The sequence below is a fragment of the Panthera uncia genome, chromosome F2 (assembly GCF_023721935.1).
Source record: "Panthera uncia isolate 11264 chromosome F2, Puncia_PCG_1.0, whole genome shotgun sequence".
Lineage (NCBI taxonomy): Eukaryota > Metazoa > Chordata > Mammalia > Carnivora > Felidae > Panthera > Panthera uncia.
The window spans coordinates 49,505,908-49,533,569 of NC_064812.1; the positions used below are offsets into that span (position 1 = coordinate 49,505,908).

A 27,662-nucleotide genomic window follows, 5' to 3' on the forward strand; every position below is an offset into this window, starting at 1 on the left:
CTAAAACAGAAGGCACTTCACAAAATCTGTTCACTGAAACAGTTAATATATCCTAGTTTACATCCTTCACTTTATAAGTGGCAGTGAATGTGTTTTTGGATTGGAGGACACACAGAAATATGGACAGTTTCGTGGCAGTAAAAAAATATAAGACAAGGGATGAGCCGCTGGCCAACTTTGTTTGTTTTTGATGACCTTCGTCTACTTTAAATTTCCTCTCATAAGAGGGAAAAAAACAGAAGGATTCAGAATTGGAAGAAAAGGTGAAATCCCAGAATGTAATCACTTAAGGGGGAAGGGAGGGGATTTGTGGGTATCAAATCACTTTTTCCCCTGAAAAAAAGCCTTTGTTTTTATGGTTGAAAAGAGCCCTTTGTTTTTATGGTTGAAGTTTTGTGAAGTAAAAAAGAAATTATTAGAGAACACTTCAGAATCAGTGAACTAAAAAGGTGTTACATTCATTATTTTAAATACTTAGGTTATTAAGAAGTCTAAAATGTTACAGTTAGAGGTAGATAACAGTCCCAAGTTTCCATGGAATCTAATAATTTAGTATCTGGACATCAAACAGATCACAAACTCCTTCATTATCATCTAAATTAAAGTTGTAGTCATCTGCCGGGGTAGGAGAAAGCCGTAAAAGAGGAAACACTGCAAGTAAAACAAATTCAGTGTTAAACATGGGTTTTATATACAGTTAATGATGTTTCACAGAATACTCTCAAATACATCTCTCTAAATATCTAAAGAAACTATGTTTCTTAATGTTATGTAAGAATTTTTAGGAAATAATAGAAAAAGTTGTAATCAAATTAACGACTTCTGTTTAGTGTATATTTTGAAAGATTCTCATTTAAAGATAATTTATGCATTGGTATAGCTTAAGAAATAGAGGTTAAAATTTTTTTTTATTTAAAAAAAATTTGTTTTAACATTTATTCATTTTTGAGGGACAGAGAGAGACAGAACATGAGCAGGGGAAGGGCAGAGAGAGGGAAACTCAGACTCTGAAGCAGGCTCCAGGCTCTCAGCTGTCAGCACAGAGCCTGACGCAGGACTCGAACTCACGAACTGTGAGATCATGAACTGAGCCGAAGTCGGAAGCTCAACCGACTGAGCCACCCAGGTGCCCTGAGGTTAAAATTTTTGTTGGTTGAACTTGTCACACTAAAATGTATGATTCAAAAACAGTGTCAAAGTATTTCCTCTGATCTCTGCTAAATAAGCTCCTACTTTGAAAAGAGAAATAGGAACTAGACTTCATAAATATGCTGATGTTTTGTTTCTACAGAAATGTTTATTCTCTAAGTGGTTATTGTACCATTTGCTAATTTAACAGTTGCAGTTTCCTAGGTTCGGCTATATTTGTTAGGAAACAGGACTGAATCCAAGAATTTACAGGAAGGTGAAAGCCCAAGAGAGTTACTAAAGTAATTATAATATTTTGTAGCAATTGATTTTTAAGGATTATTTCAGATTAGATGATGACATGGGTAATGTTAGTAATAGTTCACATTGGTAGCTTGACATTAGCCTTTGTGGGGATATTTACAAAACTGGGTTTTGAGATTACCTATATATTATTTTACTTTTCTTGGCCAAATTCTTCAGACATGAAAAAGACTAGTGGGCTAACAGTTTAGAAATTTATTCAGTGAAAGTGGTAAGTATCCCCTTATTGGTCTTTTTCTTTTCTTGAAATGCAGTAAAATAAAAATTGAAGGATGCCTATGATTTACTTTAAAGTGGGAGATTTTTCATGAATCATCATAGGATGTTAAGCAGTTAAAAAAATACACATTCTGCATTTCTTTTCAATCTTTTGCCACTTATAAACTCTAGAGAAGCATTATTGATATTTAAGTAGTAAAATTTTAAACTACTTACCATCAGAAGACATTAACTCATCAATGATATCTCCACTAATAGATCCTGCTGGAAACAAATATGATAATAAAGTTTTGTTACAGTTCTATTTATATATTTTGACAGTAAAAGGCAGTTACTTTAGGAAGCTTGGGTGGCTCAGTCAGTTAAGCATCCAACTCTTGATTTTGGCTCAGGTCACGGTCTCACTATTCATGGGATCTAATCTCACATTGGGCTCTGCGCTGACAGCACAGAGCCTGCTTGGGATTCTCTCTCTCCCTCTCTGCACCTCCCCCACTCACATGCATGCACATATGCACATTTTCTCTCTCTCTCTCTCAAAATTTTTTAAAAGGCAGTTATGGGGCTCCTGGGTGGCTCAGTCAGTCAAGCATCCAACTTCAGCTCAGATCATGATCTTGTGGTTCATGAATGAGTTCAAGCCCCATATGTGCTGACAGCTCAGATCCTAGAGCCTGCTTCAGATTCTGTGTGTGTCTCTCTCTGCCCTTCTCTCTCTCTCTCTCTCTCAAAAATAAACATCAAAAAAAGGGCAGTTATTTAAAAAACAGCATATATTTAAACAGTAGTGTTTAAAAAGTTAAACACTAGCAGCTTTTATTAAAGTATAGAACTTTACAGAAAGATACCATTTTCATGAGCACCTACTCTGTGCTTCGCATTACTTTTAACTTCTAAACTCAAGATGTAGATCAAAAGACTCTTCATCATTCTCCCAAAACTGACTCCTTGGTTTTACAAAGTCAGTAGTACTGTAATTCTCCCAGTTACCCAATCTCGAAACTTCAACATTACTTTCCATTCCTCTAATTTATCTCCGGATCTCACACATCAAAGTTACTTATTTTATTTTACCTAAACAATACTTCTCAAATCTCTTCTTTCTCTTTCCAATCCCATTGTTATCACCCATCTTAGCCATAATGTTCTTTTATAGTTACATAACTGCAGACACCATATATTCATTCTCCATTGCCTCTAATCTCTTCTGTTTCCCAGGCCAAAAGCATCTTCTTGTTACTCCTGTACTCACCAGTGTGCAGTTTCTAACTTGCTACTTCCCTGCTCACAAATCTTTGTCTTATTGGCTAAAGTTCCAACTCAGTCTGATATTCAAGGTCCTCTCTAAAATCTGACCCCAAATTACTTTCCCTACTATTTCCAAATACAAAACTATATACAGAAACTGCTGGAAAAAAATGTTTAATGCTTTGTGGAAGCTGACTTACTAATGGTGTCTAAACCACAGAGAGCTTGTCTGTCTTTAGATTTGCCCCCATTAATTATAATTAGATCATAAACTTTTTAAGGAGTACACTTTGTTGTGCACACCCCATTCTATATCTTAAGTATAGAAATACTTCTGGAGGAAGGAAAGGAGGAAAAATACCGTGTCCAGTTAGATCTTTATAGCCTCACTCTTAAGTATTGTGAATTCCCACAGTAGTAAGACTCATGCCACATTCTAATGAGACACATCCCAAAGGTAAAAATAAACAAATTGGATTGTGTACAATGTAGCTTTTAATGATCTGCAATATTACATCTAGACTGGCATGACTTAATTCATTCAGCAACTCTTTCAGATATTGAGAGAATATCTGCCATGGGCCCTTTATTTGGAATCAAATTTAGATGTGGACGGTACTCCTAATGCCCAGTTTTTGGAGATTTAGCTATTTTCATTTCAGATTAAACAATTTAGGAAGGCAAGATTTCCTAACTTGGAGTTGAGACCATTTATCAGCTATAAAACTAAACTTTCCAAATAAAAAGTATAACAAGGAATATGAAGAGGCAAATGTCACTATATTCTACAGTAGTTTGATTTTTCTTAAAGGTAATTGGAGAAGAGGGTAAATACTCATCGTTAGTTCAATAGTTTCAATAATTCATCCTAGAGTGACTAAGAGATGAGTGACTAAGGTTTACAAAGTAAACCTCTGATAAAAAGTTGATATGTGGGGCGCCTGGATGGCTCAGTCGGTTGAACTTCTGACTTCAGAAGGTCATGATCTAACCGCTCGTGAGTTCGAGCCCCATGTCTGGCCCTGTGCTGACAGCTCAGAGCCTGGAGCCTGCTTCAGATTCTGTGTCTCCCTCTCTCTTGGCCCCTCCCTTGCTCACACTGTATCTCTCTCTCTCAAAAATAAATAAACATTAAAAAAAAAAAGTTGACAAGCAAATATGAGGGGGGGGGGGGGAGGGGGGAATGAACAAATTTCTATCAATTCCGAACATGGAATTCTAAGGAAAACTGCATACGTAAGTCCATTAACTATCTTTTCCTTGCTCACACTATTCATAATGCTACACGGTCTTAGCCACATTATACTGTATCCAATTATATATGCTGAATATACAATCAGATTGTGTGTGTATATCACCTAAAAAATAAATCTGTAGTAACAGAATTAAAGCAGGATCTGTTTTTAAATTTTCCTCATAATACCTGTCCCAGTGTGTCCTGTGTAGGAGACACTATATACTTCTTAAGCTTACCATTTTTCCTCCTGTGTTTGGTAATAGAATGACCATGGCTGACAAATTCAGAAAAGCTCTCCAACTTACTTAATACGTTATTCATATTTTTCCTTCTCTACTTTTTAAAACAAAGGCTCTACACTCACCTGATGACAAGTCTGTGGCTGGAGTCTGTTGAAGATTTTGGCTTCTTTCAGAGACATGTTGCTCAGGCAGATTCTGAGTTGCTATGTTGGATTTCTGTGGAGTCACTGGAGTGGAGGGCTGAGAGGAGGGTTGTGTGAGGTCATCAGGTGGGGGAACAGGAAAAACCACAGGCTTAGATGAATTGGATTCTTTATTTATAAGCAGCACGTGGATAGGTCCTGAATGACTCTTTAGATTGATCTGGTATTTCTTTTGTCCATTCTGACCCTTTAAGGTTATTGGGTATAAACAAATGAATAAGTATTAACATTTCTAACTACTTTGGAACACCAAAAATTAAGATAAGCAAAGCTATAAAGGACTAATTGTATATATAACATAGAATTATACATAGAATAGAGTCAATAAATGTCTTTGACTCAACTAGAGAATGTTTTGAAAAAGACCCAATTTCAAGCAATCTGGTATGGTGGATATTTAAGTTGAACTTTTTCCTCAGCTAGGATTGCTGTATCAGTTATAGATATAGACATTTTAACTGACTTTTTAAAAGATTATTGATTATATCATTACTCATTCCTTAATATTTTCTAGCTCAAAAAATCACATAAAAAAACTTTTATACTCAAAATGTTAAATGATTTATTCAGTCACTTCTATAATTTTACTAAAGTACTAAAGACATACAAACTCATATATAAATACTTTCAGATAGAAAACTTAAAAGCAGTATTTGAAAGTGTTTACACACAATTAGCTCTTGTTCAGCTAAAGATAATACATTTGTCCTTCTTAAGACAGCAGATCCACATTAAGAAAAGTTACCCTGCATACCATTTCTGGAATAGGTACCTCCAGCTGTGTACCAGAAGGTGCTTGAATGGCCAAAAGTGTATCACCTGATGAAAAAAATTTCTAAGTTTAGAAAATACTATTGATCTTGGAATACAGTGGCAAGAGTATGAGCTCTGGAATCAGATGCTTGGGTTTGAATCCCAGGCTGGGTAACCTTGGGCTTTGGTTCCTAATTCTGTAAAATGGGGGGAATAAACCTTACTGCATAGATTTCTTTTGAGGATTAGATGAGGTAATATATGTAATAGATCTGAGAAGAGGGTAAATACTCGTTAGTTCTATTCTCATGAACAAATTCAGATCAAGTTAATTTTGCTTTCATTCAGTCTTGCATAAAGTCTGAAATTCCTGAAACTGTTAGCCTCAACACTGTTTACTTGAGATTTTTAAATTACTTAAGTGACTAGGGATACTAGAAATTAGGTATGATAGTGTGAAATCTTGAGCTTAAGTGAACTTAATTTTAAAGCTAAATTCTATAGCAGACTGTTGAGCTGAAAATTAAAAATACTTTCTCAAACTTTCTTAGAAAGCTCAGGATATATGGTGGCAGAGTAAAGCAATAAGGCCACACATATTGTCAACATAGCCTTGGAAAATCAGATTTCACTTGGCAAGGTGCTTGGCAGATTTTTTTTTTTATGTGCATAATATGCATGACTGTTTAACAGGCCATACATGATTAATATAAATATGTATACAAAATTTCATTTTACTTGTATTATAATTATGGGGTACAGCCTCCTCCCCCCCCCCCCCCACACACACACCGATGTTATTAATACACTGTATTGTCCTGTCAAGGGGAAAACATGGAGGCAGGGGATGGGATGGAACAGGGTTAGGAGTAACTGTCCTGGTTATAAAATGGATTAACCTAACTCTGCCCTCACGCTTTCTTTGAGTTCATTTGTGACCAGCACACTGCACATGGTTTCTAAATGGTGCCAGTGAGAAATATATTTGATCAAATTTAATCACTGACCCTACAATTCTGTGACTTTGAAACTGTTTAATCTCCCTCTGATTTAGCTGCCCCTCCCACACACAGTTTACACCCACCAATGCAGGCAATGAAGTGAAAACTGTGCAAAGCAGTTACTGTCATGAGAACGGAAACAAAGGCAGCCTATCACTACAGAGCACTGTAGAGTAACACAGAACGTCCACAGTTCCTGAAACTAATGACTTAGGGTGAGTGTGTGGGGGAATTTTGACTCACTCTCCGCTAAATAGGTTGACCAGAGGAAGAATGTTAGGACAAACTAATAGTACTTACCATTAAAGCAATTACAGATGTCTTCATGAGTTACATAGGAAAATGTACTGCCATAAGAGTTAAGGAACAACATGTATACCAAGGTCTCGGCATTTAAATTAAGATAATAAATCTGCAGGCCAAAATAAACAAAATGACCAAGTGCATGAAGGTGTTGCCACACATGGTCAGATAAAGACGTCTTTAGTCTGAAAAGGCAAAGATAAAGGTCCATAAGAGGGGTACCCATCCTTTGCTCTAAGAAGCCACTTTTGATTTTTGTGACATTTGAGTCCTCCATATTCCTCATGGAGACAGGGCTTCTGGGGCGGGGAAAGAGCGATGGGGAAAAGGATGCGGTCAGCAGGAGTGGAGAGCAACCATACATGCCTCCACATTAAGAATTTTCCTGGTCATGGTTTAGGGGTCTGGGAATGGCCAGAACCTTGGAAAGCAGTGCAGCAAAGTCTATGATCAGCTAGTTCAATGGTTTTTGTGTTTTGGGGCTCCACAAGGTACAGCCTGAAAACCCCACTTAAGTTATCAAATTGTTAAGGAGCTTTGGTCCATAGAAAAGAAATAACAAATGAGATCATGGACTTATTCAACAAATTACAAAACATAAGAAATTGGATACAGTAGTCAAAAATTCATGAGAGGTAGTAGAAGATAAATGCAATTAAGAGATTCCATAAGTATCTAGGTAAGTTTACAAATCAAGAGTATCATGTGTATCTAAGAGAACAGTGATTTTTAGGAAACACATGAAGTACATCACTAATTTTTTCCCACAACTTAATATGATGGATACATAAGCCTTGGTCCCCAACCTCAAGTAGGTTGTATCTTTCAGTTAATATTAGGCAAAAATGTATCCTGGATTGATTGCCAGCCCATGATAGTTTGGCTTGATAGTTTCAAGCCAAAATTAATTTTTCAAAACTTGAGAGGTAACTGAATTTTTACCACTTCAGAACACTGAGCACAATTATTTAAATATAACTGTGCATTTAACAATTCCTTCTAATATTCAGAGACCCCCTAAGCACACTTTAGCTAGCATGTGGCATCCTATTAATGGTAGATTTAAAGTAATGACTTTTTTTCCTCAGTGCAACAAAGGAACAATGTTAATAGATGTACTTTGTAATTTTAAGAGGTAAAAACTTTTCAAATATTAGTATAAATTATTAGAATATTATAAAATTAAAATACTTTATCCACTTAGAAAACTTTGTGAAACATTAGAATAAAGTAACTGATCTTCAGACTGGAAGAATGCATTATATACATACATATACTACAGCTACATGGGTAACTTATTTAAAAGGATATCTATTGTTAATCGAGTCGTCCATCACATTTTTGATGCTTTGCTGTAGCCACAACTTCTGCTGATCAAGTTCTCTTTCCTTCAGTTCTAGATCTTCAATTTCAGCTTTAAGATATCTTAATCTATCTATGACTTCTTTAGTATTACAGCCAGCACCTACACCTCTTAAAAACGTATGAGAATCAGTATCTCCAGTATCAGACCCAGGTTAACATCACTTAATTTTTATAGTAATAGAACTGAACTAGTAATTTATTCAAGACAAAAATCTTTACACTCTTCTAAAAATCAAGCATTAAAATCCTTAGAAAATTTAAACATCGTACCTCTGAACATATTTGCTTAGAAAATTTATTGGCAAGAACAATCAAATCACAAAAATTCTCAGTGTTTTTGCCATACAGAAAATAAAAATTTTTATAAAGTCAAAAAAAGTTCTATGTTCTAATGGTGTTTTTCATCTAAAAGGACGGGCTAGTGACTGGCACCAAAAGGATGTCAAAGCTGAGGCATGTAGGTGGCTTAGTCAGCTGAGCGTCTGAGTTTGGCTCAGGTCGTGATCTCATGGTTCATGGGTTCGAGTCCCATATTGGGCTCTGTGCTGGCAGCGCAGAGCCTGCTTGAGATTCTCTCTCTCTGTCCCTCCCCCATTTGTCTCTCTCTCTGTCTCAAAGTAAATAAACTTAAAAAAAGAAAGAAAGAAAAGGATGTCAAAGCTACATAGTTACACCTGGAAGTCGCATGATATAGACTGAGATGCTGGTAAATTACAACCTTTTAATATTTTGGTGAGACTCTGGCTTTAAAACAGAACAAAACAAAAGAAAAAACTAGGGCCAAAGAGGACGAATTTGCAGGACCGAAAGTATTTTTCACATTCAAACATACAACCATACAACAGTTAATGAATGACAACATGCATTTCAATTAACTACTATACACAAGGTCATATTCCTATATATACGACATAGTTCCTATTCTTAAGGAGTTTCTATTAGTTGGGAAGCTAAATGCTCACGCAGAAAGGGATCAATAATACAAAGCAGTATGCAATGTGTGCCAAATGAGTAGCTTGAGGGAGAAAATAAGATTTGAATTTTCAGAGTGTAAATCAGACAGTGGAGACAGCAAGGGAATATCCCAACATAGGAGTCACATACAGAGGCCCAGAGCAGTGTCCAGGGAAAGATGAGGGGCCTGTTGAGAATACCAGGCCAAATGAGAGGGAGAGCCAGACGGTATAAAGGTCAGATTTTATACAGCATCAGGAAGAAAAATATAGGTTTTAGAGTAGGGTATTGGTTTGTAACTTACTTCCATTGTATACTATTTTTTGACTTTTTTTCAATCAGGTCAATTCCCTCTAAGACATTGGTGATATCATAAATTCTTCTTTTTTGCCTCACAGCCAAAGTATCTGCAGCCTGTTTTTAAAAAGGGGAGGGGGGAGACAAAGAACAATGAAATAAAGGGCAATTCCTATTTTAAAATTAAAAAAAGGTTGATTATGAAGTTCACAGCATGAGGACCCAATGCCAAATTTAACCAGTATGTTCAAAGTATCTCTCAAACATTGCAAATACCAAAGAAATTATCCCATTTAAAAGCCAGCAGATGTTAGAATGGGAAAAAAATATATAAAGGGTCATGACACAAAGCCCACAAAAATAAAAGAACACAGTGAGAATACTTCATGTCACCTTATGGACTAATCCTGAGAAGGAGCTCCTGATTATCTACCCACATCACTTCCTATTTTATCTGTTCATATACAGTCACCTAAAAACAGCCTTTATTGTTTTTTGAAACTTTGAAAAATTATATCTCAGCAGCTTGTTAGTAATTAAGATATGTGGGGAGTTCTAAATTATACACACACTTCAGTACTTTGAAATACGCTATCTGCATTTTTTAAACTCACAATGAAAATGGAGGAGTGAATCACGCCATCCCAACACAAAGCATAAACAAGAAATCAAAAAGAAATCAAAATTCATAGCACTAAGTTGTGGTACCAGCAAATATTATCCAAAAACCTGGTAGTCTGACTAAACAAAAGTAAGGTCAACAAAAATATTTCATGCCACCATGACATCAATAAATGCAGGAATGTTGTACTGTTTCTCTGATTGGTTCCCACTCACATTTATGAGCTTTGGTCCCCAATGGAACAGACACAATCTTAAAAAAGAGGTTATCCTGGGGCGCCTGGGTGGCTCAGTCGGTTAAGCGTCTGACTTCGGCTCAGGTCATGATCTCGTGGTCCGTGAGTTCAAGCCCTGCGTCGGGCTCTGTGCTGACAGCTCAGAGCCTGGAGTCTGTTTCAGATTCTGTGTCTCCCTCTCTCTCTGACCCTCCCCTGTTCATGCTCTCTCTCTGTCTCAAAAATAAATAAGTGTTAAAAATTAAAAAAAAAAAAAAAAAAAAGAGGTTATCCTACAGCTCTTTTTCGGGGTGAGTTAGACAATAACGTATCTTGAATGTGGAGTCACACTGTAAGAGTCATGGTAATAATGAAAAAACACATTCATGTCCTTACAATATTCAGCACATTATCCAAATTAATGAACAGATTTTAGCTTCACATTATTGTTTTCCAGCTCTCCCAAAGCATTATTACTTTCTTAATTCTTTAAAAACATAGCTCTACACACACACACACACAATCCAGGAAAGCATATTTTTGCAATCTGGACTTACTTTCTACAGGGAGCAAGTGTGACCAACTTCACGGGCATTTAATGTCAATTCTACCAATCCATTTCTTGTGCTACCAAAATACCAAGTTACCACTGTGCAATTATTCAGATCTTCAGGAAGGGGATCCATGCCTCAGTCAATGGGCCAGGAGAGTAAGTAGGATATGACAGAGAGAATGAAGAACCGGAAACTGAAGCTCTGAGTTCCCAACTCTGACTAGTTTAGTTCCATCTCTTCTAGAGAACCCGAAAATTAAAAGGACTAGGCATGGTTTTGTTAATTTCCTCTTTCCTTGCACTTAGCTTAGCAGTTTCCTCCCCTTCATAAAGTTTCTTGAGTTCGAAGCTGTTTTTCTAAAGAGCAATAATCTCCTGCAAAGTTAACTATAAAAATCTGAAGTTGAGAATTCATCTCACTTCCCTCTGAAGAGGCCCTCTTAAGAAGTAACCCAGAGCACTCCAAGCCAGCTCTACCTCACACACAAAAGCCTTCACAACCATAGCAATAGCTCACTGGTTAGGGTATTAGGACACGTTTGTAGAAATTAGATTGCAAGAGCAATCAGTCATCAGGCAGAGAGCCATCAATGCTCACTTTTAGCTCAAGACTTTTTAAAGTTGATAATCTATCAGGGTGTCTGGGTGGCTCAGTCGGTTAAGCATCAGACTCTTGATCTCAGTTCAGGTGATGATCTCACAGTTGTGGGACCGAGTCCCATGTCGGGATTCTCTCTCTCTGTCTCTCTCTCCCTCCCCACCAAAAATAAATAAACATTTTTTTAAACAAAGAATAAAGCTTATAATCTATCTAGTTTATAATTTATTATGGTTTAACAATTACAAATTTTAGTCCTTTAATTTCCAAAACTAAACATTATTTCTTAAATACTTTTCTATTTAAGTATATAAACACATAAAGGACCAGCATATACAGAACATATGTCTTAAAAAGGATCTCCTGGGGCGCCTGGGTGGCTCAGTTGATTAAGCATCTGACTTCGGCTCAGGTCATGATCTCACGGTTGGTGGGTTCAAGCCCCACATCGGGCTCTGTGCTGACAGCTCAGAGCCTGGAGCCTGCTTTGGATTCTGTGTCTCCTTCTCTCTCTGCCCCTCCCCCCCCTCATGCTCTGTCTCTCTCTGTCTGTCAAAAATAAACATTGGAAGAAAAAAAAAAGGGGGGGATCTCCTGGAGGCTTTTATTTAGCAGCCCCATCTCCTTTGGATGTTAGCTTCTGGAGTTAGGCACACAGAGATCCAGTCCCAGTGCTGACACTTCCCATCTTCAGCTGGTCTCAAACTCATTAAGCCTCATTTCCCTTTTTGTAAAATGGAGTAATAACATACCTGAATTGTAGAGACTCAACTAGATAATCTAAGCACAATGTCTGCTGCATAATTAATACTTCAATGCTGGTAAGTAATAGCCTCATCATCAGATACAGATTGAAGCAGGGCATCATGGAGGTGATTTAGAGTTTTTGTGTATCTTGACCTATCACGTTGTATGTAGTATTTTGAAAAATTGTATGAATTCTTATAGTTTTATGAAGTAATTCAAGACATCGTACTTAATGGAATTATAAAATCATAAAAATCATAAAAATGAATCACAACCACCACCTTCATTCGTTTAGCACCTGTGATGTGCCAAGCTGGTTCTGTGTCTCACGGATAGAGTAGTAACAGAACAAAGTCCCTGCCTTCAAAGAAGGGAAAGAAGGTAATAATAAACAAATAATTATGTTAGGAGGAATGCATGTAGGGACTATATTTAACAGAATTTTAAAGCTCCCTGAATAAGGAAGCATTTGAATTGAATGGAGAAAGTGACTGCTGACAAGCAGCAGTCAGAACATCTAACAAGCAGCAGCAAGAACAAAGAAAGGCTCTGAAGTGGGAATATGCTTACTTCCTTCAGGGAAAGACAGGAAGTCAGTATGGCCAGAACAGTGAGTGAGAGGGAGAAGAGTGAGAGAAAAGGGGGAAAAGGAAAGAAGGGAGAGAAGATGGGAGGGAGGGTGGGAAGGGAAGTGAGAGAGATAAAGACAGTAACACCATATGCCAAGGGGCCAGATCACTGGGGTCTTGCAGGCCATCGTAAAGACTTCCGCTCTTACTCCCAGTGAAATGGAAAGCTACTGGAAGGCTCCGAGCACATGGTGATTTGGTGCTATGCTTTAGCATAGAACAGGTTCATTCTGGCTGTTCTGGGTAGAAAAAAAGAGGCCAGCGAGAAGGCAATGGCAATAATCCATTCAAGAGATGGTTAGCTGCTTGGATGAAGGAGGCAGCTGTGGGCGTTGTGAGAAATGCTGAGATTCAGAATATATTTTGAAAATATAGCAGGTAGTAGATCTGAGAGCAGAGTTAAGGGTAACTCCACAGTTTATGACATGAGCAACTGGCCATGAGGAAGACTGCAGAAGAACAGGTTTGAGAAAACCTATTGGTTTCCTCCTTTGGCTCAGGAACTTGGCTTTGAACAATTTGACCTCCAAGGGGAGTAGTTCGGAAGACCACTGGACACGAGAGTGTGGGGTAGGACAAGTCCAAGCTAGAGATACAAATTCAGTAGTCATCAGTAAATAGACATTTTAGGTCACAGGGATGGAACCCACTGGATTCACCTAGCAGGTAAGCACAGAAAGAGAAGACGTCTAAAGGCTTAGCCCAGCACACTCCAGTGTTTAAGATCTGGGAAGGGAGGAGCAACTTGCCACTGAAGACAGAGAAGTAGGAAGAGTGGGGTCTTGGAGGCCAAGGGAAGAGTATAAGTAAGAGTGACCGTGTCAAGTACTGCTGTCAGGGTGAGTCAGATGAGCATGAGACCTGATCACGGATTTGACTTTGGCAAGGTCACTGGTGACCTTGGTCAGAGCTGTCTTGGCAGAGTAATGGAGTCAAAGACTTAACGGAGAAATTCCACCAGAGTGGAAAGAAAGCTAGAGCGGACAACTCTTTTGAAGAGTTCTGCTGCAAAGAGGAACAGAATAGAACAATGGGGCAGTAGCAGCAGGGAGTTGTGGGGTCTGGCCAGGAAGTTTTTCCCCTTCCTTTCTCTTTTCTTTTAAAGATGGGAGCTAATTCAACATGTGAGTTGTGCTGATAAGAACTGCCCGGTAATGGAGGAAGAGGGATAATTAACCATGCAGGAGAGAAGGGACAGCTGCCGGTAGGCACAGGGGAATGTGAATCAGGCTGAGGAATAGCCTTAGATAATAATGAGGCATATTAATAATTGAAGTCCAGCCGAGTGACCAGCGCAGATGTAGGTACGGTAATAGACACGATAGGAAGAGAGACTAGACATTTCCTCCTGTTTGCTTTCTATTTTTTCCTAAGTGGAGGCTAGTGGAGGGAGGGGGGTGGGGGAGAAAGGGAGGAGGGGGCATTTAATGGTTTAGAAAAAAGGAGAAAGTGTAAAATATTCATCTAGGAGAGTAAGAGAGTAAGTAGTGTAAAAGGAATGCTGGACCCATCACTACTTTTGAAGTTAGTGGTGGTGAATTTAAAGTGAGACCCACGTGCAATAAGAGTACATCCTCATCCCATGTTGGCAATTAGCTATTGAAGACACGCACATGTGCATGCATCAAATGTACTTAAGAAGGTTACATTTGCTATTATAGACCTGACCTATAAAACATAAAGGAAGCATCTATTTGTACCAAACCAACTCAAGTTGAGAGAAAAATAAACATAATCCTCTGAAAGAAATACATCTCCCCTCCAAATACTAAATCTTTTTCTAAAAATGTCACCACTGGGGTACCTGGGTGGCTCAGTTGATTAAGCATACGACTTTGGCTCAGGTCATGATCTCACAGTTCGTGGGTTTGAGTCCCATGTCCGGCTCTGTGCTGACAGCTCTGAGGCTGGAGCCTGCTTGGGATTCTGGGTCTCCCCTTCTCTCTGCCCCTCCCCCATTCATTCTGTCTGTCTCTCTCTCTCTCTCAAAAATAAATAAATGTTTAAAAAGAAATTTAAAAATATGTCACCAGTTGTAAACAGTTTGGTATCAATACATGGAAAAAAATTAAAGCTTGTGATACCATTAAGAGGTGGGCAAGCTAAATCAGGACAGCTGAGATCGCATATAAGTGCTAAAAAGAGCTTAAAGAATTTCCTGGCCCCACCCCTTCACCTTAACAAATGAGTCCACTAAGACCCTGTGTTAACTCTGGGAGGGAGAGATTATGTGGTAGGTTTATTTGAGTTAAGATTAGTTGCAGCTCATTTGTTCAAGAATGTTCTCCTGATGGAGCATGATGTTGCATTCAAAAGCACTAACATAAAAACAATAACTATGGGAAACATCCTGTCTTTCAGGTTCTCCATCTGCAAAGCAGGTACTTGACTCTCTTCCCGGCCCATAACCGTCAATACATGTGTACTCAGTGTTTTAGCTACTGTGTTTCAGAAACTAACACTACACGAAATTGGGCCAGAATCCAAAAGTAAAGAAGGTGCTATGGAAATACTATATAAAACCAATTCGATAACGAATTGCGCATATAAATGCACATGCACAGACACATACAGATGATGGGATGCCAACAATGAGGTGAAAAGAACTCAAGTGATACACCACCCAGAGTGCCCATAAAATATTTTTAAGAAATTTTAAAAACTGAGTGAACTGCCTTTCAACTGTGCCACATGGATTTTCTGTTGGTCTATCCTATAAGGTGTGGGATATGAAATTATTAGCTAATTTCATATACTGCCAGAGGTAATTAACATGTAGAATGTTTGATTTCGACCCACAGTTAAGACCATTGATAAGCCAGTAATGGGATAACTGTGTAAGAGGATCTTCTGAAGATGTTACCTAATTTAAGGCTCACGCCATTTTGCAAAGTAGTTACCATTTTCCCCATTTGATAGGATACAGATTCAGAAAGCTAATGGATAACCAAATGGAATTTGGCATTAATTACATATTCATGAAATAAGTTTGTGGCAGAATTTTTCAAACGGGCTCTATAATTTCAAGAGTTTAAATAAGTGCGGTGTGCCATCAAAATTCCCAAGCTGTAAAAATTGCACTGAATAAGCAAAGCGCCACTGGTACTTGTAACACAACAACTGTGTAGGTATCTAAGGCTGTGGGTAACACCTTGTGCTAGAGAATGAGGTCTAAAAATTGAACAGCCCCATACAGTAGAGATAAAGTGTTACAAGAGGCTGAATAAAAGAGAGCTTACTTAAGGTGGAGGCAAGAAGGAGAGTTCCTGGAAGAGGCTGCCATTGTGTACAATGGATCTGGAGGGGATGGATGTTAAATCAAACAGGAAATGAAATACCAAAAATAAAGAACTTACTTTAAGGATACAAAAGCCTCCCTCAAGAAGCAGCACTAAGCACATAGTATTTTAATTCCCACTCAGTATCCTGCCCCAAAGGAATTTCTCCTAAAAAATCTCCAGTCCTTTCAACTACCTTAAACTGTCATCCATAAATATGATATTGATACATATACCAGTATCATGTCTAACTTTATTTAAATCCAAGTTAATTAACATATAGTGTTATAATGGTTTCAGGAGTAGAATTTAGTGATTCATCACTTATATATAACACCCAGTGCTCATCACAAGGGCCCTCCCCTTGTAGGGGAGTTCCCCATCACCCATTTAGCCCATCCCCCCACCCAACATCCCTACAGCAATCCTCAGTTTGTTCTCTGTATTTAACAGTCTCATATGGTTTGCCTCCCTCTGTTTTTATCTTATTTTTCCTTTCCTTGCACTGTGTTCATGTTTTGTTTCTTAAATTTCACATGAGTGAAATCATATATTTATCTTTCTCTGACTGACTTAATTTGCCTGGCATAATATATTCTAGTTCCATCCATGTTGTTGCAAATTCAAGATTTTATTCTTTTTGATTGTCGAGTAGTATTTCTCTCTTTCTCTCTCTCCACACACACACACACACGCACACACACACCACATCTTCTTTATCCATTTGTCAGTCGATGAACATTTGGGCTGTCTCCATAATTTGGCTATTGTTCATAGCGCTGCTATAAACACTGGGGTGCATGTGCCCCTTTGAATCAGCATTTTTTTTTATCCTTTGGATAAATACCTAGTAGTGCAATTGCTTGAGCTTTAAATTTGTTCTAATTTTTATTTATATATATATATATATATTTTTTAATTTTTTTAATGTTTATTCAGTTTTTGGGAGACAGAGAGAGACAGAATATGAGTGGGGGGTGGGGACAGAGAGAGAGAGGGAGACACAGAATCTGAAGCAGGCTCCAGGCTCTGAGCTATCAGCACAGAGCCCTATGCGGGACTCAAACTCACAAAACATGAGATCATGACCGGAGATGAAGTCAGACACTTAACTGACTGAGCCTCCCAGGCACCCCTTATATTTGTTTTTATTGCAGTATAGTTGACATACAATAATTTATTAGTTTTAAGTGTACAACTCAGTGACTCAACATTTATATTCATTCTGATCACCATGATAAACCCAGCTACCACCTGTCACCATACAAAGTTGTTACATATTAGTGACTATATCCCCTATGTTATACTTTGTATTCCCATGTCTTATTTATTTTACAACTGGAAGCTTGAACCTTTGAATAAATTCTGCATACACTTTTAAAAAGGAACTTCAGGGGTGCCTCGGTGGCTCAGTGTCTGACTTCTGGTTTCAGCTCAGGTCATGATCTCATGGTTCATGAGTTCGAGTCCGCATCAGTCTCTGAGCTGACAGCTGCAGGGCCTGCTTGGGATTCTCTCTCCCTCTCTCTCTGCTCCTCCCCTGCTTGCTCTCTCTCTCTCTCTCTCCCCCTCCCAAAATAAATAAATGTTTAAAATAATAATAAGGAACTTCAGTTTTATTGTTTTACTCAAGTCACCAAAGATTACTCAAAAGAAGAAAAGAAGGTATTTGATAAAGTATCTATTTAAGTAAGAAAAGCCTGATGAAATTCTGGAATCTATAAATTGGAAACTCTAGATCTCGTCTAAGTCTTCAACTGCTTTGGAAATTCTTTTCTCATAAGTATTAACTTTTTAGAACAAGAACAAAATCAAGTGTGCATTTGCTCTTCTACCGTTTGGATTTGCCTCTGCACATTTTATATCTTCCTGCTGACGTAAGGCACAGAAGTGAGGGAATATGCTCGGAGATTGGCCCGACTTTATTTCTTTTTTAGAGAAAGAGCACCAGTGGGGGAGGAGGGTTCAGGGGGAAGAGAGAGATGAGGGAGGGAGGGAGGGAGAGAGAAGGAGAGAGAGAGAGAGAGAGAGAGAGAGAGAGAGAGAATATCTTAAACAAGTTCCACGCTCAGCACGGAGCCTGACATGGGGCTCAATCCCCCGACCCCAGGGAATCACAACCTGAGCCAAAGTCAAGTGTCACACACTCAACCAACTTGAGCCACCCAGGCACTCCCAGGCCCAGCTTTAACTTTATGACCCTAGGCAAGTTACTTAGCCTCTCTGTGCCTCAATTTCCTGGCCTGTATGAATTTTTTGTTTCTTATTTATTTTTGAGAAAGAGACAGAGGGCAAGTGGGGGAGGGGCAGAGAGCGAGGGAGACACAGAACCTGAAGCAGGCTCCAGGCTCTGAGCTGTCAGGACAGAGCCTGACATGGGACTCAAACTCCTGAACCGTGAGATCATGACCTCAGCAGAAGTTGGACACTTAACCAAATGAGCCACCCAGGCGTCCCTAAGATGTTACTATTGTAAGGATTAAATGAGCATATCTGAAACACTTAGAAGAGTGCCTGGCACATGGTAGGCATTACAGTTGTATTAGCTATTATCACTATTATTGATCCAATTTCTCCCTTAAAGTAATAAGGAAACTTTGTTCTTGGAAAGGTATATCATAATAAAACACCCCTACCTGTGAACTAACTTTAACACTTGGGAAGATAGTCAAGCACAATGAAGTATGAAAAAAAGGTTCTGAAGAGTAAAAATAGATATAAAAAATGTATTTCCCTACTCAAAACATTCACCCCATTTGGATCCTATTGACTCCTTCTTTTCTAGGATTCTTAATGGCTTATACCATTTAGTACTCTTTTTTTTTTTTAAGTTTTTTTTTTTTTTTAACGTTTATTTGTTTTTGAGACAGAGAGAGACAGAGCATGAACAGGGGAGGGGCAGAGAGAGAGGGAGACACAGAATCTGAAACAGGCTCCAGGCTCTGAGCTGTCAGCACAGGGCCTGACGCGGGGCTCAAACTCACAGACTGTGAGATCATGACCTGAGCCAAAGTCGGACACTTAACCAACTGAGCCACCCAGGCTCCCCCAGTACTCTTGATATTAAGGTAGACTTCATCTGAAAGTTACTACTTTCACCCCTAATTTCTTTTCTCTTTCTTTTTTGCTGGTCTGCCTTCAACTTTTTGAGTCCTTTGTTGGCAAGTTTGTCAACACCAGAATTGTCTGAATTCATTTTCCACTACACAACTCTATTAAAAAGAAAAAGGAATTGCATACATTCACATGTACTATAGAAACAGGTTATTACTCATTTGATGTATTTTGTGTATTATGCTTTCATGGTGTTACCTTTTCACGGATTTGTTAAGCTTTCTGTGTTATTTTCCCCCCCTTAAAGTGTGACAGCAGTTCAAAGTGTGTTTCTGGTCAGTTAACAGTTACCTTTTAAACTTTTAATAACATAGTTATAGAAAGACAATGAGGTATAAAATCAGTGAAAGCCTAACTACCACACCAGGACACTGCTAATATAATCTCAGTTAACAGCGGCTGTCAACTGGAAACTCCTTCCTAGCCTTGTTAAGAATGCTCCCCAAATGTGTATGTTCCTGACTCTACAAGCTCTTCACTCCAGGAAAGAACCCTTCCCCACTCACTGAGGCCCTTTCACCCTTTTGAGCATCACTGCATTTGTTGCTTAGTCCCCTGGAACACACGTAATGGAGATTCGGCCAAAGTTGTGCTGATTTTGCTCTTTTTCAACATTAAATGCAAACTTTCAAAATCTTGGGATTCTCTTCTTCCTAAAAGTCGAGAATTGTACTGTAAAAGTGGATTTTCCTTTATTCTATTATAAAATAATTCTCAAAACTGTTTAATTTCCACTTGAAATTAGGCCCTTTAATTAGCAGTGTAAGATTTAAGAGCTCTAATATGTTGCAATTCAAAGATATGAGCAGTAACTATATCAGAGCATATGAAAGGGGGACCTTTTCAATCCCCAACTTCTCACATTTTCCCAAATGCAGAACTCACCAATCTTAGCTCCTAACACTAGAAGCTATTTCTGATTTGTGAATAGGATGGGAAAAAGAGAGGCAGCAGGATTCATTCCATGGCTCTCAAATGCCAGCAGGAATCAGAATCCCATGGGGTATCTGTTTAAAATGCAAATTCTGGGGCTCCTGGGTGGCTTGGTTGGTTGAGCGTCCGACTTCGGCTCAGGTCATGATCTCATGGTCCGTGAGTTCGAGCCCCGCGTCGGGCTCTGTGCTGACAGCTCAGAGCCTGGAGTCTGTTTCAGATTCTGTGTCTCCCTCTCTCTCTGCCCCTCCCCTGTTCATGCTCTGTCTCTCTCTGTCTCAAAAATAAACGTTAAAAAAAAATTTTTTTTTTAAATAAAATGCAAATTCTTAGGCCCCTTCTCTAGCCCTACATAACCCGATCTCTCAGGTCCAACATTAGAATCTGTATTTTTAGTAAGATCCAGGAGAGTCTGATACATCTACACATTGAGAAATACCATCTACACATTGGCTATTCCAATGTAGATGGCTATTCCATCTACACATTGAGAAATACTGTTATAACCCCTTTCAGGCCCCCACCTTTCTTCAAAGGGGGGGAGGGGCTGTTAGCTTAGTGCAAAAATAAAACTTGCCTGGTACTTTTCACACAAGACACTGCCTCTAGTTATGGTGGCTACATCACTTCCTCCTCCTTGGGGCAACTATATGCAGTTTGTACATTCCATTTCAGTAAGATATACAGCTTATGAGGCTTGCCCAAGGACACACTGCTGGGTCCGAGAACTCAGAACTACTGTCTTGGATACAAGCCTATTTATCCTGTCCAGAGATGGAAAAGCGAGATGGCTGACTTCTTTTTCTTTTTTCTTCTTCTTCTTTTTTGTACTGAATGAAGTTGTTTTTGAAATGACACCAAAACTTTGGAGGTGGGTACATGTTTTGCTTACCGCGGTGGTTCAGGGTGTCAATTCTGGCATTTATATGTCAATTCTGTGGATACTTTTTTTTTTAAGAAAGTTCTGTGCCCAATGTGGGGCTAGAACTCATGACCCCGACCGAGATCAAGAGTTGCATGCACCACTGCCTGAGCCAGCCAGGCACTCCAAAACTTTTCTTCTTTCTTTTCCTTTTCTTTCTTCTTCTTTTTTAAAAGTAAGCTCTACATCCAACGTGGGGCTTTAGATACTATGGATACCGATTGCCACTTAACCTCATCACACCTCACTTTCCTATCAGCAAAATGGAGATAGATCTCCTTTACACTTTTGTTATGAGGATTATTGATATTGGGTTGATGTTGAATAATTAGTCATTGGAATAGATGTATCCAGATCACCTTTTTATGTGCATTTTTAATAATTTTATTTTTTTAGAGGAGATTTAGGTTCTCAGCAAAACTGAGCAGAAAGCAGAGTTCCCCATAGACCCCTGCCACCGCACAGGCATAGCCTCCCCCACTATCATTATCTCTCACCAGAGACATTTGTTAAAACTGATGAATCTAGGGGCACCTGGGTGGCTCAGTCGGTTAAGCGTCCGACTTCGGCTCGAATCATGATCTTCAGGTTTGTAGGTTTGAGCCCCAAGTCGGGCTCTGTGCGAACAGCTGGGAGCCTGGAACCTGCTTCAGATTCTGTGTCTCCCTCTCTCTCTGCTCATCCCCCACTCATGCTCTGCCTCTGTCTCTCAAAAATGAATAAACGTTGAAAAAATTAAAAAATAAAATGATGAGTCTACATTGACATGTCATATCACTCAAAGTCCAGAGTTTACATTAGGGTTCATTCTTGGTGTTACACGTTCTGTGGGTTTTAACAAATATGTAATGACATATATCCACCATTACAGTGTCATACACAGTAGTTTCATTGCCCCAAACATTCTCTTGTGCTCTGCCCTCTAGAGAACTTCCAGCAACTCCTGATCTCTTCCTGTCTCCATAGTTTTGCCTTTTCCAGAAAGCTATAAAGTTGGAATTTTATAGTATGTGGCCTTTTCATATCAGCTTCTCTCACTAAGTAATATACATTTAAAGTTCTCCCATGTCTTTTCATGGCTTGATAGTTTTTTTAAAAAACAAAACAAACAAACAAAAAAACACTGAATAGTATTTCTTTGTCGGAACATGCCAGTTTATTTATCCATTCACCTACCAAAGAACATCTTGGTTACTTCCAAGTTTGGGCAATTATAAAGAAACCTGGTATCTACATCCATATGCAGGCAGACCCACGTTTCCGACTCATTTGGGTAAATGCCAAGTAGTGTGATTACTGAATCGCATGGGAATATGTTCAGTTTCCTAAAAACTGCCAAATGGTCTTCCAAGGGGTCTGTACCATTTACATTCCCACCAGTAATGAGAGTTCCTGTTGTCCCACATTCACACCAGTATTCAGTGTTTTGTGTTATTTTGCCATTCTAGTAGGGATGTCGTAGTATCGCTGTTGTTTTATATGTTTTTTTTAATTCTGGTAAAATACACGTCGTATAAAATTTATCACCTTAACCATTTTTAAGTGTGCAGTTCAGTAGTTTTAAGTATATTCACACTGATGTGCAACCAGACCCCACTACTCTTCTCATCCGACAAACTCCAAATCCATAGCATTAGTTTGCTGGGGCTGCCGTAACAAAGGACTGCAGACCGGGTGGCTTAAACAACAGAAATTTATTTTCTGACACTTTTGGAGGCTAGAAGTGCAGGATCAAGCTGTTGGCAAGTTTGGTTTCTCATGCAGCCTCTCTTCTTGGCAGATGGTCACCCTCTCATCGTGTCCTCTCACAGGCTTCCCTCTGTGGACATGCATCCTGGCATCTGTGTGTCCAAATTTCCTTTCTTCTAAGAACACCATTCTGATCGGATTAGTCCCCATCCCAATGACTTCATTTTAACTTCATCATCTCTTTAAAGGCCCTATCTCCAAATACAGTCACATTCTGAGGTACGAGAATTAGGGCTTCACCATATGGATTTTGAGAACATAGTTCAGCCCCATAATGTGTTGACCCATGAAACTTCCCTCTCTCCCCTTCCTCCTAGCTCCTGGCAATCTTTTATTTTCTGTCTCTATGAACTTGACGACTCTAGTTACTTCATATAAGAGGAATTACACAGTATTTACCTTTTTGTAACTGGCATGTCTTCAAGGTTCATCTATGTTGTAGCATGTTTGGGAATTTCCTTCCTTTTGAAGGCTGAATAATCTTCCATTGTGTGTACATATCACATTTTGTTTGTTTATTCATCTGTTGATAGACATTTGCACTGCTTCTATCTTTCGGCTATTATGAATAATGCTGCTATGAACACGGGGTATAGAAGTATCTGTTTAAGACCTGCTTTCCAAATCTTTGGGCTATACACTTAGAAGTGAACCTGTCCTGAGAATTTTAAGCATGCACTAAAGTTCTGGCTGTACTACTAATATATCTTTCCTCAGGCTAATTCTGTCTTTATTCTGTGACACCAAATCTTTGCTTTATGCCACAAAGTAAGATGTTATGTTAAATTATTTATTTCATCCAGGGCATATATTAATTAGCTAATCATAAATGGGTATGAGTCAGGGACCTGTGAGATAAGAAACATCATAAATACTTTATCATTTTAACCTAGGTACCATGCAGTCAATTTGTAACATAATTATAAGAGATAAGCCATCTTAATCATGCTTTAAAAAGTTCAAGACGGTGCCAAAATGGCAAGTAAAGAAACTCAGTTAGAAATTATATTTAATAGGAGTTTCCAAAACAATGGACAGTTCTGACTATCTTAACAGTTCTTTAAATCCTTACTTCTGGAAAAGTAGAACCCTAGTTTAATTTGTAAAATAACGTGGAATTCGCCATCAATACCCTCATTTTTCAAGTGATAGCTCAATACCTCTCTCTTCCGTCATGGGTAAAGGGATAAAAATAATCATGCAAAAACTCATGTTTTGTTACAAGAAACATTCCATGTTCTTACACAGATGAAAAACCTAAATGAGAAGTTTTTTGTTTTGTTTTAAGGAATACTAAAAGGAATTATAGCATAGTAAGAAAAATGGTCTACGTTCAAATCTCAGCTCTGTCACTTTCTGCTTCATATTGGGCAAGCTACTTAACATGTCAGTTTTCTCACCTGTGAAATGGGGGCGTTAGTTAGGCTCAAGTTTCCAAGTTGTTAAGATGATAAAATTAGTTAAGATCTGTAAAAAGCCTGGAACAAACTCTCAATAAATGGTAGCTATTAACAGCATAAACTGGCAAACCAGATAAAGCTTGAGGAGCATGAGGTAATGTGTCATCTCACTGGAATAAAGAGATGTGACTACTGTACCCACTTTTATAAACGAGACTATGTGGTGTGGGAAGGAGATATGATTAAATTTCTCAAAACACTTTCGAGGTGTTTCTAATCCCTTCTAATTGTTAACTTATACTTGAACAGCTTTATTAGAATTTATTTGCTTTATTGGTCTACGTTCTCAGTTATATTATGAAGAAGAAATGCATCACCAAGATGGAGCATTATGTTATTTTTCAATAATGTATGTCATGGTTCACAGTAAGAAGCATCACTGGAAAGATTTCACTGCAAGATTTTTACATGAGTAAGATTTTACACATATATGAAAATAATTGAAAAAAATATATGTAAATAAATGAAGTATGTATATTTTTCATGTATATGTGAAAAAGAATGATACTCAAAGTGTACCTTAGGAGTAAAAAAAAAAAAAAAAAAATCACTGATATAAAGAGACAAAACGTAACTGCAAAAACTTTTGAAACTTTTAAGGAAAGTTCCAGGATGAATGGAACAATGTTGTTATGTAAACTCCACTCTCTCTACTCACTGTTCCTGTGACTTCTGGAGAACAATGCAATGGCCATAGATGAAACAGGAGGAAGTCTTAAGAATTTAAAAGCAAGAAATGCAAAGTTCCATCATTTTGCCAGGTGAGTTGAGAAAGAAGCCCTCAAAGTTTGGGGCGCCTGGGTGGCTAAGTTGGTTGAGCGATTGACTTCGGCTCAGGTCATGATCTCGCAGTCTGTGAGTTCAAGCCCCATGTCGAGCCCCGTGTCGAGCCCCGTGTGGGGCTCTGTGGTGACAGCTCAGAGCCTGAAGCCTAACTCAGATTCTGTGTCTCCCCCTCTTTCTGCCCATCCCCTGCTCACCATCTGTGTCTCTCTGTCTCTCAATAATAAATGTTAAAAAAAAATAAAATAAAAAGAAAGAAAGAAAGAAAGAAAGTCCTCAAAGTTAAACCCTCAGAGTGCAGCTGTATCTGGAAAACCCCAAAGTTCCCTGATTCCCTCTACTGAAAGCACAGTCCATTTACACAGTAAATTCATGATACAACTGAATGTCTAGATTTTGAACGATAGTTTACAAGCCGTGTTTTGTAGCACGTCTGGCACTCTGATAACCTCATGGCTTCCTTTGAAATCCTTTAAACCAAATCCATTTTAGTTCTTGACAATCTAAATACTATATATGCCATAAAGTACTTTCAGGGAGGAAGCAAGGGAGGAAGAGGCTGTAGAAAAAACAAGGAATTTCCAGAGTTGGGAAATTCCAGCAATAACACTTCAAAAAAGAAGATAGTAGAAACTACTTCCCCAAATGCAAAACGCACCTACCATGCCTCATTGGAATCCGAATAATTCAATTCCCCAATCACTTAAGGAACACCTACTGTGCTCAGGGAAAGAAATGGGCATTCTCAGACAAAACAGCACCCTCTGGGCTACAGTCGGGAAGGCCCTTGAGTCTTCCTTCCTCTCTACCTTCAGGAAGTACTATAAAATGCTCTCAGATGCCCCTTCTCTTGCTCTAGGCACAGCCTTGATGGTCTCTGTCACTCTTTCAAGCCAGGTGAGGCGGTCCCTCCTGTACTCCTCTGGCTGTTGGGACCAATCATCAGGGTAAAATCGGATTTCAGATATCGGGGACATGGCTAGGAGATGTCTGCAGTGATTAACGACTCATTAGTAATTTCTGCTTTCAAAGCTTTGGTTCTTAAACTTGGGGCACTGGTTGAATTTTAATTCAAGTAATCACAGTCTCCTGCTCCTCAGCGTTGTGGAATCCTTCCAAATCCTGCTTGGAACGGTTAAGTCATTTTGTTTAACCCAACAGCTTTCGATGCATGTTGTTGTTTGAAAAATGTGAACTGTAGTCCACGACGGAAGCACACATTCTCAAGAAACAGGGGAGCTTACTGAGCGCTTCCCCCTCTTTGAGGTTGAGGGAAAGCTGTAAAACGTCCCCTTTTTGTGTGATGGCATATCTCACTTTTAGAAATCTGTACCATATATCAAATTAAGTTAAAATCAAATACCCCCTCCCATCAGGATGATGAAAAGAAGTGTACAAGGAAGAGGGTTTTTTTCTTTATTACTATTATTTTCAACGCGGAATGAGTGTGGAAAGTTCTTTTTTTTTCTTTCATCCGCAAAATCGGGTTGTTTTGTTTTGAACAACGGGAACACCGTCTCAAGTAGAATAGCCTATGAAAACCACCAATTCCTAACAGCAAAATCAATTCCCAGGTGTCTCCAGGCAGAGTGCCAGGGTCCCCCCTGCGCCTCTGCCACAGGTGGACGCGGAGCAGCTAGGACACTCGGGCGCCCTCGGGTTCCTGCGCCAGCAGAAGCCACGCGGGCGCGCTCCAGGTACTGGGCTCTTTGTCGAGAGCCCGGCGCTGCGCCGGGCCCCATTGGTCGTGCGGCCGGTCGGGGCCACCCGGTCCCTCGTCCCTCCCCCATCCTGGAGTCGTGGGCCTGGGCACCGGCCACATGGCCCTGGCTCTGGGGGGGTCGCCCGGTCCCCGCGGGGCGCGCCCACACCGCGCCACCCGACCCCGCGCTTCAAGGGGGTGGGCTTCTCCGGGGGCCGCGGGCAGCTTAGTCCGCCCCCATCCCCGCCTCCCGCGCTCACCGCTTTGAGATCCAGGACGCCGTCCTTGGCCTCCTGCAGCAGCGACACGAACTTGGTGGTGAGCAGCCCCAGGCTCTTCTCGTGCCTGCTGCTGCCGCCCCCGCCGCCCCCGAGCTGCGGCGGCGGCGGCTGCTGCGGAGGCTGCGCCTGGGAAGGCTGTGGCTGCGGCCGCTGGCCCTGGCCCTGCCCCTGCGGCGCCTGCTGGCCCGAGCTCGCCGGCTCCGCCGCCGCCATCGCGTCCCCACGCCGCGGCGGTGCGGCCGCTCGTCCGTCCCCGCCCGCGGCCACCTGCCGGGCCCGCTGTGCAGCGGCCGCTCCAGCAGCCGCCGGCCGAGAGCAGGGCGGAGGGGCGCGGGCGCCTGCAAACAACAGGTGCGCGCGCGGCGCCCACCGGACTCGGGGCGGCTGGCGCGCCGGGCCTCCGCCCCCTCCCCAAGCCCCTGGAAGCGTGAATGGAGCCCACGACCGAGGGGAGGGGGAGTGGAAGCGCAGAGAAGGGGCAGCGAGGGGTGGGGACCCGAATTTAAATGGCAGGAAGTGACGTCGTGGCCCGTGGTTGCCTGGAAACGCATTTTTCTGTGGGAAGGAGGAGCGCGCCGGGAGGAGGGGGAGCGTAGCTACTGTGTTTCACACTCGCCTCCCTACAGTTGGTGAGCTGCCTCGAGGAAGGACGACTTCCCGCAGCCACCTCAGGAGAAAGCAAGGACTTCTCTGCGGCAGAAAATCACTATGGCCAGTGGCCATTAGCTTCTGAGCTGTGAAGGTGGTTGGTTTCTCCATTTGTAGAGCCGCGGGAGATCAGCTTCGGGTCCCTTATGGTCTTT

General features: G+C 40.1%; 1 protein-coding gene across 2 annotated transcripts; it reads right to left on the reverse strand.

Annotated features, from left to right (window-relative positions):
• Window positions 1-227: 227 nt before the first annotated feature.
• E2F5 (E2F transcription factor 5) lies at window positions 228-27,174 on the reverse strand. 2 transcript variants are annotated; one of them, XM_049633215.1, is made up of 8 exons: window positions 26,839-27,174; window positions 9,282-9,391; window positions 7,970-8,131; window positions 6,656-6,699; window positions 5,356-5,420; window positions 4,521-4,788; window positions 1,888-1,932; window positions 228-651 (listed from the first exon to the last, which is right to left on the reverse strand). In XM_049633215.1, the coding sequence occupies exons 1-8, from the start codon at window positions 27,070-27,072 to the stop codon at window positions 542-544; spliced, it is 1,038 nt and encodes a 345-aa protein (XP_049489172.1). In that variant the 5' UTR covers window positions 27,073-27,174; the 3' UTR covers window positions 228-541. The 2 variants fall into 2 exon arrangements, with proteins under 2 accessions (XP_049489172.1, XP_049489171.1); XM_049633214.1 differs by having other exon boundaries at window positions 1,888-1,935.
• Between the last annotated feature and the right edge of the window lie 488 nt (window positions 27,175-27,662).

Excerpts from the sequence above, each read along its gene's own strand:
- E2F5 (XM_049633214.1), bottom strand. The coding sequence starts at position 27,072 with ATGGCGGCGGCGGAGCCGGCGAGCTCGGGCCAGCAGGCGCCGCAGGGG. Across the intron at positions 8,132-9,281 it reads AAAAATAGTATACAATGGAA|AGGTGTAGGTGCTGGCTGTA; the intron begins GTAAGTTACAAA and ends TACGTTTTTAAG. Across the intron at positions 1,936-4,520 it reads AGCCACAGACTTGTCATCAG|CAGGATCTATTAGTGGAGAT; the intron begins GTGAGTGTAGAG and ends ATTTGTTTCCAG.